This window comes from Desmodus rotundus, chromosome 8 (assembly GCF_022682495.2).
Source record: "Desmodus rotundus isolate HL8 chromosome 8, HLdesRot8A.1, whole genome shotgun sequence".
Classification (NCBI taxonomy): Eukaryota; Metazoa; Chordata; class Mammalia; order Chiroptera; family Phyllostomidae; genus Desmodus; species Desmodus rotundus.
In genome coordinates this window covers 109060482-109074467 of record NC_071394.1, presented here as the reverse complement: position 1 = coordinate 109074467, position 13986 = coordinate 109060482, and the positions used below count along the sequence as shown (strand labels likewise).

At 49.2% G+C, this 13986-nt stretch overlaps 1 protein-coding gene across 1 annotated transcript in view; it reads left to right on the top strand.

Annotated features, from left to right (window-relative positions):
* Positions 1-13986, top strand: part of RFTN1 (raftlin, lipid raft linker 1) — a 187548-nt gene that overhangs the window by 144950 nt on the left and 28612 nt on the right. The window contains exon 7 of the mRNA XM_024566000.3: positions 2908-3023. Within this exon, the coding sequence (XP_024421768.2) occupies positions 2908-3023 (116 nt within the window). The remainder of the gene's footprint in view (positions 1-2907; positions 3024-13986) is intronic.

The following is a 13986-nucleotide window of genomic DNA, read 5'->3' as shown; positions in this document are numbered from 1 at the left end:
GTTGCCTCATAGAATTTACCTCTTGGGATAATAGGGCAAATCTCTTTCTCCCACATCCTTCTTGTAAATCACAAGCTTAAAGTGTTAAGGTGGCCTTTCGCCAAAAGCCCGGCATCAAATATTTATACAATACCAGAGCAAATAGCTTTCTGTGCACAGTAGGGAAGCTGCTTTACTTTTATAAAAAATGCAGTGATAATGGAGTGTTTTCCATAGATGGAGGGCGATTTAACCTTTTATACTGGGAGCCTTCACGGTAAGATCTATTTATACCCAGCTCAGTGCACATTACAGTGAGGCTGAGCCAGAGGGCAGCGAGGAGACAGGAGTGGACAAGGCCGTCAAAACAGGGGGCAGTTTAAAGGCCCAGCTGTCTGCTCTCTGTGGTTCGTTGACTTTTTTGCTGTTACAGATGACCAAATCTTGACAGCCATTCTGAACTGGCTTTGGAGTTAAGTAGGTGAATCGGCACTCTGGATTTGAGATAGTGGCGCAGCGGGCTGAGAGGCTGGAAGGCAGACACTGGGTGAGGAGGCTGGGAAATGAGGGCCTGGTTTGTTCCTACTTCCTCCTGCCCCCGAGTGAGGCCATACCTCTCCCCACTGACCACACAGCCCTCGTCCCAGGCCCACGACTCGGGAGGAAGGAGGAGCAGCCAGGCAGGGATGGGGAAGAAAGTCTGGGTGGGCTGCAGTGTCTTCTTCTGCCTTCCGGACCTCAAGTCTGTAGTACAGCACCACGGGCAGATGAAATGCCATCGTGTTGTTCGTGTCCAGTTGGGCCCTTGAGTACTGGAAGCACATGGTGGGCACATTTAAAGGGCTGGGAGGTTTTCCCGTGAGGAGAGCTGTAGATAGAGACTTTGGAAATTGGATGTAACACATTTTTGTAGAAGCGTCAAGGGAATTTGTGCTGGGTTGATATAATCGCAAAGGAATCATTGAGAATCTTCTGGTCCTGAGCCTCCCTGGGTCGGGGCATGGGACAGCTTCGTTGGAAGGGGGTTTGTTCCACAGGCCACGCCTATTGCAGCAGTGGCTCCGGCTGGGCCAGCACTTCCAGAGTGAGCTAGACTATGGTCCATGCTTATCCTGGACCCCAAAATACTTGTAATACAGTTAGGCTGAAGAGTAGCTCTGTTCTTCCCTGGTTACCTTTGTAAAATGTCTCTTAGGAGGGCATTGAACAAACACTTGGGGAACGCTTTTTAGCAGAGCGGATGAGAGAGGCAAGCTTAGAACTTTTGCTAAGGCTGTTTAATAACAGACTCTTAGGATTGGAAACAAAAAACTGGAGCATGGTATCAATTAACCCACAGGGACCTTACTTGAAATGGAGTATTATCTTGTCAGATAGAAATAATATCAGGATGAGACTGCTGTGCTCCAGGAACTGCCTTCACAGCCATGGTTTGTTGAGCTGGTCAGGTCTCTCTATCATTCTGGAATAGTCAGGAATGTTCCCAGGTTTAGCAAAGTACACTGGTCTCGTGTTTCTTAGGTTTAGGTTGGGCATTGTATCAGTCAGTTACGGCTGCGATAATGCTGTGTAACAAGAGCTTATTGAGCTCATTGGCTTAAAACAGTAATGATTTATTCTCACGTATTCGCAGGTTGGCTGGAGCATCCCCACTGAGGCAGTGATCTCAGCTGGGCTCGCTCACAGGCCTGACCTAAGCTGACCTAAGCTGACCTAAGCTAAGCTTCACTGGGGCAGCTCTGCTCCACCTGTCTTTCATCTTCCTGGAACCAGCCAGCCAGCTGTGGCATGTCCTCTCAAAGTGGCGGCAGACATAGAGATCAGGGTCAACGACACAGAGAAGTGCTTTTCAAGCTCCTGCTTGCATCACACCTGTTAGTATCCCATTAGCCAAGCAAGGCACATGGATAAGCCCCTAGTTGGCTGGTCTCCCCAGCAGTCATCTTAGTCTTGACTTTATTCTAATGATTCTGCTACTGTTGAGAGGGAGGGGGGAATTCTCTGTCCACCCACCCCATTCCACAGATGAGAGACCAAGTCCCTGAAAGGGGTCACATCACTTCTGTTGATAAAGCATGGACCCAAACCACCTGCTTCTAAGTCCAGTCCTCTTTCCCATTATCTCTAATGTAAATGAATCTAGGGCATTAGGAGTCATTAACCAAAAAAAAAAAAAAAAAAGGCAGAAAGCTCCTCCCTTAATGTCTTCTGCAGGGTTGGGGACCCTGTTCTAATTTTCTTTACACCGTCGTTGCCCAAGGCAGCCTTGAATCGTGCTGTATGTGGGAGGTACATTTGTTGAATTGTACAGAACTCAGAACGTGGTACATTGATTAAAGCAATGCCCAAGGAAACGTTTTCAGCGATAAATCATTTGGGAAAACTCTCCCTTCCCCCAAATTCCACCTCTTGACAAGAGCTGCCTAACGTGTCACCTGTACAGCAGCCTGCATCCTGTGAACTTCCAGGAATCAGCGCATCCAGGATCTGGCTGACAAGCTCAGCTCTGGTGTGTTCTATCTCTCCCCCCTTAAAAAAACATATCTCCCACCTAAATATAGTTTTCTCCTAAAAACTGTCTCTGAATGACTGTGTTTTGCCCTGAACAAGTTCTCCCCAGTGCATCCCGACGTCGGAGCGTGAAAAGGAAGGTAGACGCGTGAAATCAAATGGTGATTGCTAACAATGAAATTTGGGCTCATAAAATCAAGGATGTTATTCAGAACTGAGAGGTAAATTAGTCTCATTCATTCTGATGGGGCTAGACTCCATGGCTGTGTGTGCCTTCTTTAATTAACATGCTGAAAAGATGTTCTGATTGGGATTATTAATGAATGCAGTGAAAATTTTTGCTGCTTGTAAGGCTTCTGCCACAGACCGTTTACAGAACATTCCCCCCCACCCCGCCTTTCTCTTTTTTTTCCACAGATTCCTTACACAGCTTGACAGATGGAGTATTCATCTTTGAAGCTGTTTCCACAGAAGATAGCAAAACCATGCAGGGCTACGACGCTATTGTTGTGGAACAATGGACGGTCCTGGAAGTAAGTGTGGGATTGGCAGGGGTGCTCCTTTTGTTCGGACGGTGATGGTTTGATTCCCTTGCTGGATCTGTCTGTGGTTGCTGCTCAGCTGTGGCTTCCCCCTGAAAGGCAGCTTGACCTGGGTAGACCCTGTGAGGACCCCTTTCGTCTTTCCGTGCTCCTCCTTGACCGTGTTGGGGGATGGGCCCCACGATTCCCTTTCTGTAGGGAAAACACACAGTGTGTGATTTGTGCAGGACCCTTCGGTGGAAAAAGATTCGTCTTTCATTTATTTGCAAATCACTGAAAACTCTTAAGTGACAGACAGGAGGCAAACGTACAGTTTGTGGCCTCTGTAGTAACGAGAGCAGCATCGTTAGCAGAGCCAGACCCTGGCTGCCTGTGCCAGGCGTCCTCAGGAGAATTTATGTGCATGTGCTCACTTAATCTTCACAGTAGGCTTGTGAGGTAGGTACCGCAATTGCTCCTGTTTTACAGGTGAGGAACTGAGGCACAGAGAGGTCAGGTCCCTGGCCTAAGGTTACTCATTAAAAGCTGAAGGGTGTCTTTGAGAAATGTTGACCCAATAGGCCACCAAATTGTGGTGGGCAGGGCAATTCCTCAAGCCACGTTTTTCTGGGACATTGGAAGAGCTGATTTATTTCTGAGACTCTCCGGTGTATACTTTAAAGGCATTTCTCCAACTATGGAAGCACACTATGGAAGCATGGACTTTGTATTAGCTCTCCTCTTGTCCACCGCTGCAGCAAATGGGGTGTAAAGGGAGAAGCTGTGGAACCTATGGGACTGATTCCTGAATGCCCTCCCGGCCCTGGGAGAACACTGGGGCGGTGTCGCTGTGCGGGGCCCCTGCCAAACCCCGCTCTGTGCCTGAAGTAAGGCAGAAGTGGGTGCAGTTCTGTGAAGGGTATGGGGCCATAGCACCCACCGGATAGGATAGCAGCTAGCACATGCTCACCTCACTCTCATGCCCTTGGGAAGTACAGCCTGGAGGGGCGCCCCTCACCTGGTTGCTGGGATGGGGCGCCCCACGGGCACGGTTACTCAGCCTTTCAGCCCGCAGCAGTGAAGTGGGGAGCAGGGCTGTTGGGGGCAAGCCTGCATCTGAGCAGTGGTGGGAAATAACTGCTTGCCAGCGTGACAGCACAAGAGTAGAGAGAAAAGCTGTAGCAATCAGAAAGAGGAATTCCGAAAACGCAGCATCCAGGGCCCGTGAGGGCCGGGCAAGGAGTCTGGCAAGTACAGTCGTGTGGAGTGAGGAAAAGAAGGAATCAGGTGATGACCTGGTTTGCGATCAGGCTCCACCTGTTACTCCCTCCTGACCTTGGTCCCAGTGGGCCCGTACCTGGAAATGGGGTGCAAAGGAAGTGAGCCTCAGTCTAAAATGCACAGTCCAACAAGGGCAGGTCATGTCCCCTCTCGGGACCCTAAACTTCCTCAACTATAAGGTGGGACAGTGCTGCTCATCCAGCCCACCTCATGGGGCAGAGCAAAGCTTCCAGGTGGTGGCGAAATAGGAAATAACGTCGAGGCTCTCGAGGGCCCCGTTAAAGAGCTTCAGCTCTCCGTTTGCTCTTCGCGCTTGGTTATAACAGCAAGGCACACAGGCGCACCTGCACCAGCACAGATGCACGTGTGGAAGCAACGGGCAGGCCGCAGGGCTGTGTGTAAACTCTCGTCTGCCCATTGAAATGGCTATTAGGAGGAGGCGTGTGGTTTCCTCAAGATGACTTGATGGCAGGGATCCAAAATCATCTAAGAAAGTGGTTCTCGAAGGGTGGTCCCAGGCCCAGCCACCTCAGCCCCTCCTGGGAAGTTGTTCCAAAGGCAGATTCTTGGGCCCTGCTTGGATCTCCTGATTCAGAAAGTCTGGGGTGTGTTTTCCCAAGCCTCCAGGGGATTCTGACGCACAGTCAATTCTAATAACCAGTGTCTGAGAGAACAGTACAGGTGCCTCTCACCAGGTGTCTGTGGGGAAGGGCTCCTCCATGATTTGCCTTCTTCAGCCTGTGAAACCAGCTGTGACCTGGGTGAGGAACTGGAATGAATGAGTGCTGTATACGTACGTGTTTGTGGGGAGGAGATATAAATGAGGACATTTGCCTTTTTAATTGGAAGAGGTCAACCTTATGGGTTAAGAAGTTAGAAAACATAAACATTTATTCAGGAAGTTTTCTTGGATTTGCATGATGGGTTTTCATTAGGTTTGTCAATTTTATTTCTTTGTTAGATGTTTGAACTTTCCCCTCTTGACCTCTTGTATGTTTGTGTGTTTATCTTGGGGGTGGTATTAGTTTTGGGTCTTGTCATCTGTTGTCCCTTGTCCCCAGCCCTGCCAACACATACGCATGCACACTCACACTCCTCAGGAATGCTTTCACTTTTCCCCAGGGATCTTTGGGAGTGGAATAGGATGGTGAAGACCTGCGATAAGCCCAGGGCTGTGCACAGGCTTACAAAGCCAATTCTCTATGTCTCTTCCCAACTCCATATTCAGTGATAAATCCTGTCACATTGGTAGCTTGAAACTGGCCATGGTGGAAGAATTCTACCATAGGAATTGGCAAGCGCTAGAAATTAGAGTGTCCCCCCACCCAGAAAGCCACTTGTAACCCTTCGCCAGCACACCACTGGATGGGCCTTTATTCGTCACATTTCAAATTATAATGTACAGGTGTAGCTGGCAGCCAGCTAGGCAGAAACAGATTTCCTTAATTCTCCTGATAGTGATGACAGCTGGATTGATGGCTTGGTGCTGCTGCTCACCAGTCTCCCCTGCTCAAGTCTTCAGTGGAAGGAGACAGCTGTCCCTTTTAGCAGCATCAGCCTCGCAAGGGAAAAGGGAGAGGCGACCTCTTTGGGGCAGACTGTACCCCTGTGGGCTTCCCTTCCTCTCTGCAGCTGGTGTAGGCAGCCTTCAGGGATCAGCTCAGAGGTCACCTCCTCCTGGAAGCCTTTCAGACCCCCTTCAGGGTTAAAGACCCTTCCTCTGTGTTCCCATAATTCTTGGCACATAAGCCTATTGGGCTCCTATTATACTCAGTCTTAATATCCACTTTTCTCCCATCACTCTGAGTTTCTTGGCCTGGGGATGTTCCTCTTTTTCTCCAAGGCACCCACCCAGGGATAACCTCCTGAATTGGTTCAGCACAGGAGTAGGAAAATGTTCTCAAAATTGAGCTTGTACCAGAATCACCTAGAGAGTGTTTCAAAATGCAGGCAGATACCCAGGCTCTATTTCCAGAGTTTACTATTCTGCCCACTTTGAGACTCCGGCCTTAGGGGAAGCACGAGTATGCAGCTGGGTTAGAGAGCAGCACAGCCCAGAAGCGTCCAGCCCAGGGCAGGTCTGCCCACAGCTCAGCTCTTTGAAGAGGCTCTGCCAGACCCCCTGCGCTGACCCACACTCTGCCCCTCTCCTGCATGCCCCTCCAGGTGTGTGGGCATTGGTCCGCCTCCCTCACCTGGCACTCTGGAGACCCAGCTACTTCCTCTCTTTCTTCCCTTTTGCCCTGTGGGAAAGGTCTTTCCTGTGCAAGCCCTGGGCAGGTTCCTCATAGCTTGTGGTTGACCCCGCTCTTCTGGCAGCCACTGTCCTCCCAGGCCACCCCATGAACTCTCCAGCTGTAACCACAAAACGTCTCCGACCAGCTGTCTTTTCTCACAGTTGGCACTGACGCGTCCCTTTCCTGCCTCTTTACTCCCATCAGTATTGACATTCTCAGCACCGTGGGCAGAGGCGCTGTTGCAGTTCAGCCACGTCTCCCTGGCTTCCCTGCCTGTACACACACGCACATGCATGCACACACGCACTCTTTCACAAGAGAACCTACCTCGCTCTTCACAGCCCTGCACACAGTGGTATATGTAGGAAAGAGAATGTCGATTCTAGAGTCTGGCCTGGGTGTGCATCCTGGCTCCCTTACTCCCCGCTGAGTCACTAAGTGTATGAAAAGTAAGCCACCCCCTCTTTGTGATTCCATTTTTCAACTGTGTACGTGGGGACCCTGGTAACGACCTCTCATAGCTGATGAGAATTAAGAGAGATGATACATGAAAAAGTGGTGAACGTAGTACTTGGCATGTAGTAAGTACCGCTCCTTTCATCGGTCACCTGGTATCATCAGTTAGAAAGAGCCTCTCCCTGTTGCCTTGATCTTGTTCTGAAAGCACAGAGGCGGTTGGGCTAGGGAAAGTGTGAAGTCAAATGCAAATAATTGCGTTTTTCTCGGTTGGAAACCTACAGCCTAAAATTGAAGGCAGTTATGAATAGGATAAAAGTCCACCCATAGGGCATTTATAATGGGCATTTTGAATACATTCTTTGAGTTACAAGCTAGAGTGTGAGCAGGAAGGGTCCTTCCTTGAAAGGAAAGGGAAATGGTACATGGATGAATAGACAAAGAGCGAGAGTCTGAGAGGCAGGGAAGGGGACTGCTTCTCTCTGAGTCCACACCCCCTTGGGCCTGACAGCCGAGCAGCGTTTGTGGACACCATGGGGCCCTTTGAGCCCCAGAGCCTTCTCCTTCTCCGTTCCCTGGAAGGCCTTCCAGTTCCCCAGTGTTTCTTACAAAATGTGCTTCCCAAACGGAGCCTGAGACAGCAGACAGACCAGCAACACAGCTTCAGCTTTAGCTGATGCGAGTGGTATGGTGGCTGGTGGGTAAACTGAAAAGTCAATTAAAAAGAGATAAAGAAAATCATATTCATTTCTTACACATTGTATCTTACTGTAAACTGCGGAAATACACATCCGGTTGCCAGTCTTTTTGAGTCTGGGGTCTGCCGATTGGAACTCCACCTCAGCTTGCTCGTAGAAACCACACCCAGAATGCACTGTCACCAACAGCCAACGTCGGGAAAGGGATCTGGCTGCAGAAATTCTGCTTTCATGACTCTTTCCTAGTCTTTCCCAGTGCCCCTCGCCCCACACCTAATGCAGCCATAGTTCTTATTTTTAAACAAGTGTCTTTTGTCAAGTTTCTTCAAAGCATTGTACTTAGTTCTCTGAGAAACAACTTCTTTTGTACTTACTACCAGTCGGAGGAATTTAAAATTAAGACACATAATTGTCATGATGGATCTAACTGACGTGAATGATCCGGGAACACAGAAGACTCACCGTGACGTGCTCAGCTGCTGAGATCGGGAGGGCATGAGCGTGCTGGAGAGCAGCCTGCTACCTGTGCGGACTTGCTCTCCCTAAGGCTGGACTTGGGCTTCTGCTGGGGCACTGGAGACTGGATTGGCTTTGGGGCATCCGCCAGAGATTTCCTTATGTGAGGTGCTGTGTAGGCAGCTCTCTCCATCCTCGACCTGTGTGTTCCATCTGTTGTTGAATTGACGCCCAGCTCACCTCATCCTATTAGTTTCTGCCCATTCTTACCGTCTGTTGAGACATTTTTTGATCATGATTATATCATCCAACATTTGGAGGGAGCATCCCAGCTTTAGCTTGTCTGAAGGTTTCGTGTGTGGGGTGGTGCCTGTCCTGTCCTATGTCGAATGGACTGGGTGGAGGAGAGGACACGGCCCTTTGGCATGCTGTGGGACTCCCTCCTGCAGTCCCCAGTGCTGCCCAGGCCTCTCTGCAGAGGTTACAGGTGGCCCTACTGTTCCATCTAACATGTCGCCCTCTTACCCCTGAAGGAGTCGTGAGAAGCTTAGTAAGATACATTTCTGTAATTGAAACTTACTCTGGGGCATACCCCCACCCCGCCTGTCCTGTGACCTTACCCAACAGCACACTAGGCCTTACTTGGTTCTTCAACTTCTGCAGGCTGATGGGAGCAGTCCCTTATTGCCAAGGGCTTCAAGTCATCTCTTTAACAATCGACACTTGGATCTGCCGGGGAGTAATTTCGATGTCTATGGTATCTAGAATTCACCACCACCTGCTCTGACAAGGGAGCCAATATTTGTTCTTTTTAAACCATCTGGCATTTTTTTTCCTTGCCACAGTTTCTCCAAGATATTTATTTTGGTTCTGAGATCATAGCCTTTAGTGCCAAACACAGCAGTTCTCTGCCTTCTTCCTGTGGTACAGATTTTCCCGTGATTGATCACTGCTGGGAGAGGTCCGGGGCTGAAGACCCAGCTGCTCCCAGGGTGTAGCTCCACTCCGTCACCTGCCCAGAGTGAATCAGAGCGCAGCGGAGGTCTGCAGGTTGGTCAGGCTGGCCTCAGGGCCTTCTAGCAGTTCTCTGGGGGCTTCCACGTTGATCAGATTCCTTGTGTCCTACCTCAGCTTTGATGGTGACGCACCAGTGTGCTGAGTGGTATGGCTGAACACATTTTCCTCTACGTGTAATTCATTAAGGTTTGATGGGTTTGAAATTGGAGGTTTGCTTTGCAGAGCAGGTGGCCAACCTCTATTAAAAATTATAAATGCTTATCCTACCCACGACTCAGCAAGTCTACAGCTCATATCCATCTCTTGTAGAGAAACACTCTTTGTTCACAGGAAGGCGCATACAAGGACAGCATTTCAGGGTTATCAGTAACAGAAAGAGAGGAGACAATGTATATGCCCATCAGTAGGGGAAGGATTACATAAGGGATGGTACGTTCTTATTAGGGATGCAGCCATTCTGTGTATTCTGGCAGAGGAACTCCAGGAAATGTTGTTCAGGGAAAAAAACAAGTTGCATAATGAAACTGTGGTGGTTAAGTTTCTGGCTAGGCTGCGGTACCCAGGCGTTTAGTTAAACACTGCATATAGAGGCACATAGGCGTGGGTATATCCTTATCTGTATCCCTGTCCCTCTTGCTGGTTCTGTTTCTCAGGAGGACCCTGACTGATGCAGATGTACACAGTTAGATGCCATTAATAGGCCGAGGAAACTTCACAAAACAATATGACGTATTTTCCGTGGATATATGTAAATGTAGGAAAACAGCCTGGGAGGGAACCCATCGATCTGATAATGGTGGTTACGTGTGACTTGGAATGGAAGAGTGGGAGATAGCTGTATCTGAATTATTTTCATTTTTATATAGAAAATAGTCATTTTACTTAGGGAATTAATAATTAGTTTTTAAAAGATAACTAGCCATGTCTCACCATATTTTTTCATCTCTTGGGCTTTAGATATACAGTGACCTTTGAATAATGCAGGGGTCAGGGGCACCGACCATCCACACAGTTGAAAATCTGAGTATAACTTAGGTCAACCCTGCACGTATACGGATTCCCAACCACAGATCCAAAATACCATTGACCGATGGACAACAACGGGTTTGAACTGTCTAGGTCTACTTGTATACTTACTTTCTCCTAGAAAAGAAAGTAAAATAGGAATTGAGTAATTCCACTTTCTGTTGTCATCAGTATATTTTCTGTACGATTTCTTGCTTTGAACATAATTTTAAAAGGTGTGGGGGTGTGCGTACACTGAACCCCTTCCAGGCTTGACCTTATTCCCCCTTTTTGGGCTTGCCTCACCTGTGCCCCCATCCCTGGCGGGTCAGGTGCCTACCACTCTTCTGTCCTGGTAAATCCACACTCATCGGTCCCCACAGACTCACTGATTTCCTCGGTCGCCTCCTACTTTTTTCCTAGAGTAACACTTCTCCTGGACCCAGCTTGCCTGTGAGCACTTCTTGCCATGGGCCCATATTTTCCCTGAACTTTCCCCTGAAGTTTAATCAAAAAATTAATACCAATGTTCTCTTTGGATGGAATTTTCCTGTTTTTGAGATCCTTTTTCTTCTTGTCCTAGAAAGTATCTCTAGTGCTCTTTGGCTGTTGAGAACTTGGTGGAGGACTGTTAAGAACTGTTAAGAAATTGGTCACAAAACAATTGCAAAGTTTGTAACGTCATTGTTCCCCCTATAGTCGCTTCTCTTTCCCAGAATGCTGGAGTTTGTATTTAAAAACAGTGACCTCAGAATTCACTGTCGGGTCGTTGGGTCCTGACTTCTGATCTGAACCTTTGACCGTCTGCTGGGGCAGTGGAACCCGGGATGGCTGGCTGTCTCTCTTCCATCTTTTTCAGACAGAAGTTTTCCCTCTGCTTTTTTGTTTAGGCTTGCGGGTCCTGAAACGTCGTGTGGATTGTAGGGGTGGCAGGACAGAGATGATGGGCCAGAACCAGCCCCCAGCTTCCCCGAGAAGGGTGGCTGGTCCCCTGTGGAAGATAATGTAGCAGTAAAACTAAACGAAGGCCAAAGGGGTCAGTGGGCACAAAACGGAGAACTCTGAGGGAACTGGGAAACCCCAGAGGGTCAGCGAAAGTGACCTGCTCTTTCTGTCCTGGGACAAGAACGCAAAGCGGTGTTTGCTGAGGCCCCTTCCCTCAAGGAGCATCCCGGTGGGAAGGAGACTTCCTGCAGAATGAGTAGCAAGGTGTTCAGTGCTGGGTGGTGCCCGACCTACCAGAAGTGCCCTGGGGGGAAACGGGGGCTGACCAAGGCCTGCTCCAGCAGGGGGTGGGAGGACACTTCCTGTGGGTGGGAAGTGGCAGGAGCAGAGGCAGACCAGAAGAGAAAGCACATGTTTTATTTTTTTCACAATTAGAACATGTAATGGATAACGCCCCTGTTCTTCTAGATCTCTTGGGTCCCTTTTTACCAATGTGCTTTCCCTTCCAGCGGTCAGCACCTGAGCATCTCTGCTGACACCCACCCCTGGGCTACAGGAGCCTGATTTGTGCTCAGGCACGGAGAGGCAGAGGTGCCTGGGTATTTACAGCCCCCGGGGATAGGTCTTGTCCATGACACAGGAGAGGGGGGCATGAAGCCCAGCTCCCCTACCTCAGGTGGGGACACCTCTGAGCACAACCTGCCCTCCAGAGCTTCCTGAGCGGTAAGGCTGAGCTCCTGTCAGGGGATGTGGCATAAACCTGAGTCCTTGCCAGGCTGCTTTTTGTCGGGTTTCCCCAGCAGCTCACCTGGGGCACTGCCTTCATAAGTTACCTGCACTTAAACCCTCCTCTCGGGGTCTGCTTCTGGGAAACCTGGCCTATGATAGAATGTCTTTAAAGAAAATTTCATGTGAGGATTATGTTGCAAATTGAGATAAGTTATTGTGGGTTTTACAATAGTTTTAAACAAACTTTGTAACAGTACAAAAGTATATATATTGAAAAATGAATCTTCCTCTTACCTCTGGTTTCCTGTTCCCTAGTTCCTCTTTCCCAGAGGCGCCTCCTCCCAGAGACACACAGGTGGGTGTACACACAGGGGACGTGCGTAGGAGGCTGCACCGTGCCCTCCAACTGTTTCAGGGTCCGAGCCTCCGACCTATAAATGTTACCTTGTTTGGAAAAAGGATCCTTGCAGATGTGATTAAAGTTGAGGATCTCGAGATGGGAGATTATCCTGGATATATGGGTGAATTCCAAAAAACAATCACAGGTATCCTTATAAGAGGGAGGTCGAGGGAGACTTTACACGGAGAAAAAGATGCGAAGGGGGTGGGAAGACGAATTAGAGATTTGCAAATGCTGGTCTTGAAGACTGGAGTGACCCAACCACCAGCCAAGGAATGCTGGTGGCCACCAGAAGAAGGGAGAGGCAAGAAATGGACTGTCCCCTCGAGCCTCCAGCGGCTGCGCAGCCCTGCCGACCCGTTGATTTTGGCACAGGGACACTGATTTTGGACTTCTGGCTTCCAAGACTGTGAGAGAAGAAATTTCTATTGTTGTAAGCCACCAAGTTTGCAGTCACTGGTGACAGCAGTCCTAGGAAGCTGATGCGGCCTGTCTCCATGGGGGCCCTGCGGCATGTACTGGACAGCGTAGCGTGTCTGCACAGGAAGAGAGTCTGTGGAGGACTTGGTGGTCAGGGCCTGAGCCTGGGCTTGCAGTGGGTTGAACGGGGCCGTGTTGGGGATCTCTTCAGAGAGCCATGTGTCCAGATGGTTGGCCCTGAAGTGAAGTGATGATGTGTGTTTGGAGAGATGGGCCAGGATGGGGGAAAGCAGAAAAAAGCCTGGGGAGAGGTTCTGAGGTGAGAGAATAGGGGTGGTGGTCGTGGGTATTGGTTATGATGCTTTGCACTGTCCATAGCAGAATATCCGTCTGGGAGTGGCTTCAACAGTAAGGGGTTTTCATCTCATCTCACCGAGGAGGAAGTCTGGAGGAAGGGGCAGTGGCTGCAGAGTTGGCTTTTTCAACAGCTCAAGGACAGGTCACCTTCCTGCATTCTGGTCCTCAGCTTGTCTCCCAGGTGCTCCTCACAATCCTAGGCCCAAGGTGGCTGCCAGAGTCTCATGTGAAGATGATGACAGCTGAGAAGAACAAGGTTCCTTTCCTGCCACATACCCCTTTTTTTATTAGCAAGTGAAACCTTTACCAGAAGCTTCTAGCAGGGTTTTCCTCGGGTCCCATTGGCCAGGGCTGAGTCACAGACCCATGTCCCTGTCAGGGATTGCGATTAGCTATGGCTGGAGAGGGAGTCAGCTAGGAAGGGGGACCTGGCTGCCGAGTGGCTGGTGGCTTTGGCAGCCAACGGTATCTTCCACTGAGTGGGACTAGGAAGGCAGGAGATGCCCCCAGAGGTATATTAAAACTGTGGTCCCCAACCTTTTTGACACCCAGGGACCAGTTTCAGGGAAGGAAGAGGAGGAAGGGGAGGCAGAGCTCAGATGAGCTTCACTTGCCCGCTGTGGATGGAGGGGGCAGAGTGCTCACTAGCCCCCTGTGGATGGCGGGTGTCTAAGTTAGATACAGTTGATGTTTGCGCAAAGCACCCCACTACTTAAAAAAAGGGAAAAAAGACCTTAAACATTTCTTCCCTAATCCAGCTCCTTTTCGACTAGATTTCCTTGACTTCTTAAACCCTTTCCAGTCTCATTTTCTATTAGGTTATCAGTGTTGAATCAAAACCAGCCCAATAAAATGTAATAGGGATACATTTAACTATCAAAAAATCAATTGCATTTAAGTTTCAAAAAATCAATAAATGCAGAATGGATAATGCCTGACTCGACAGCAATTCTAATGGAAAGGAATTTAATACA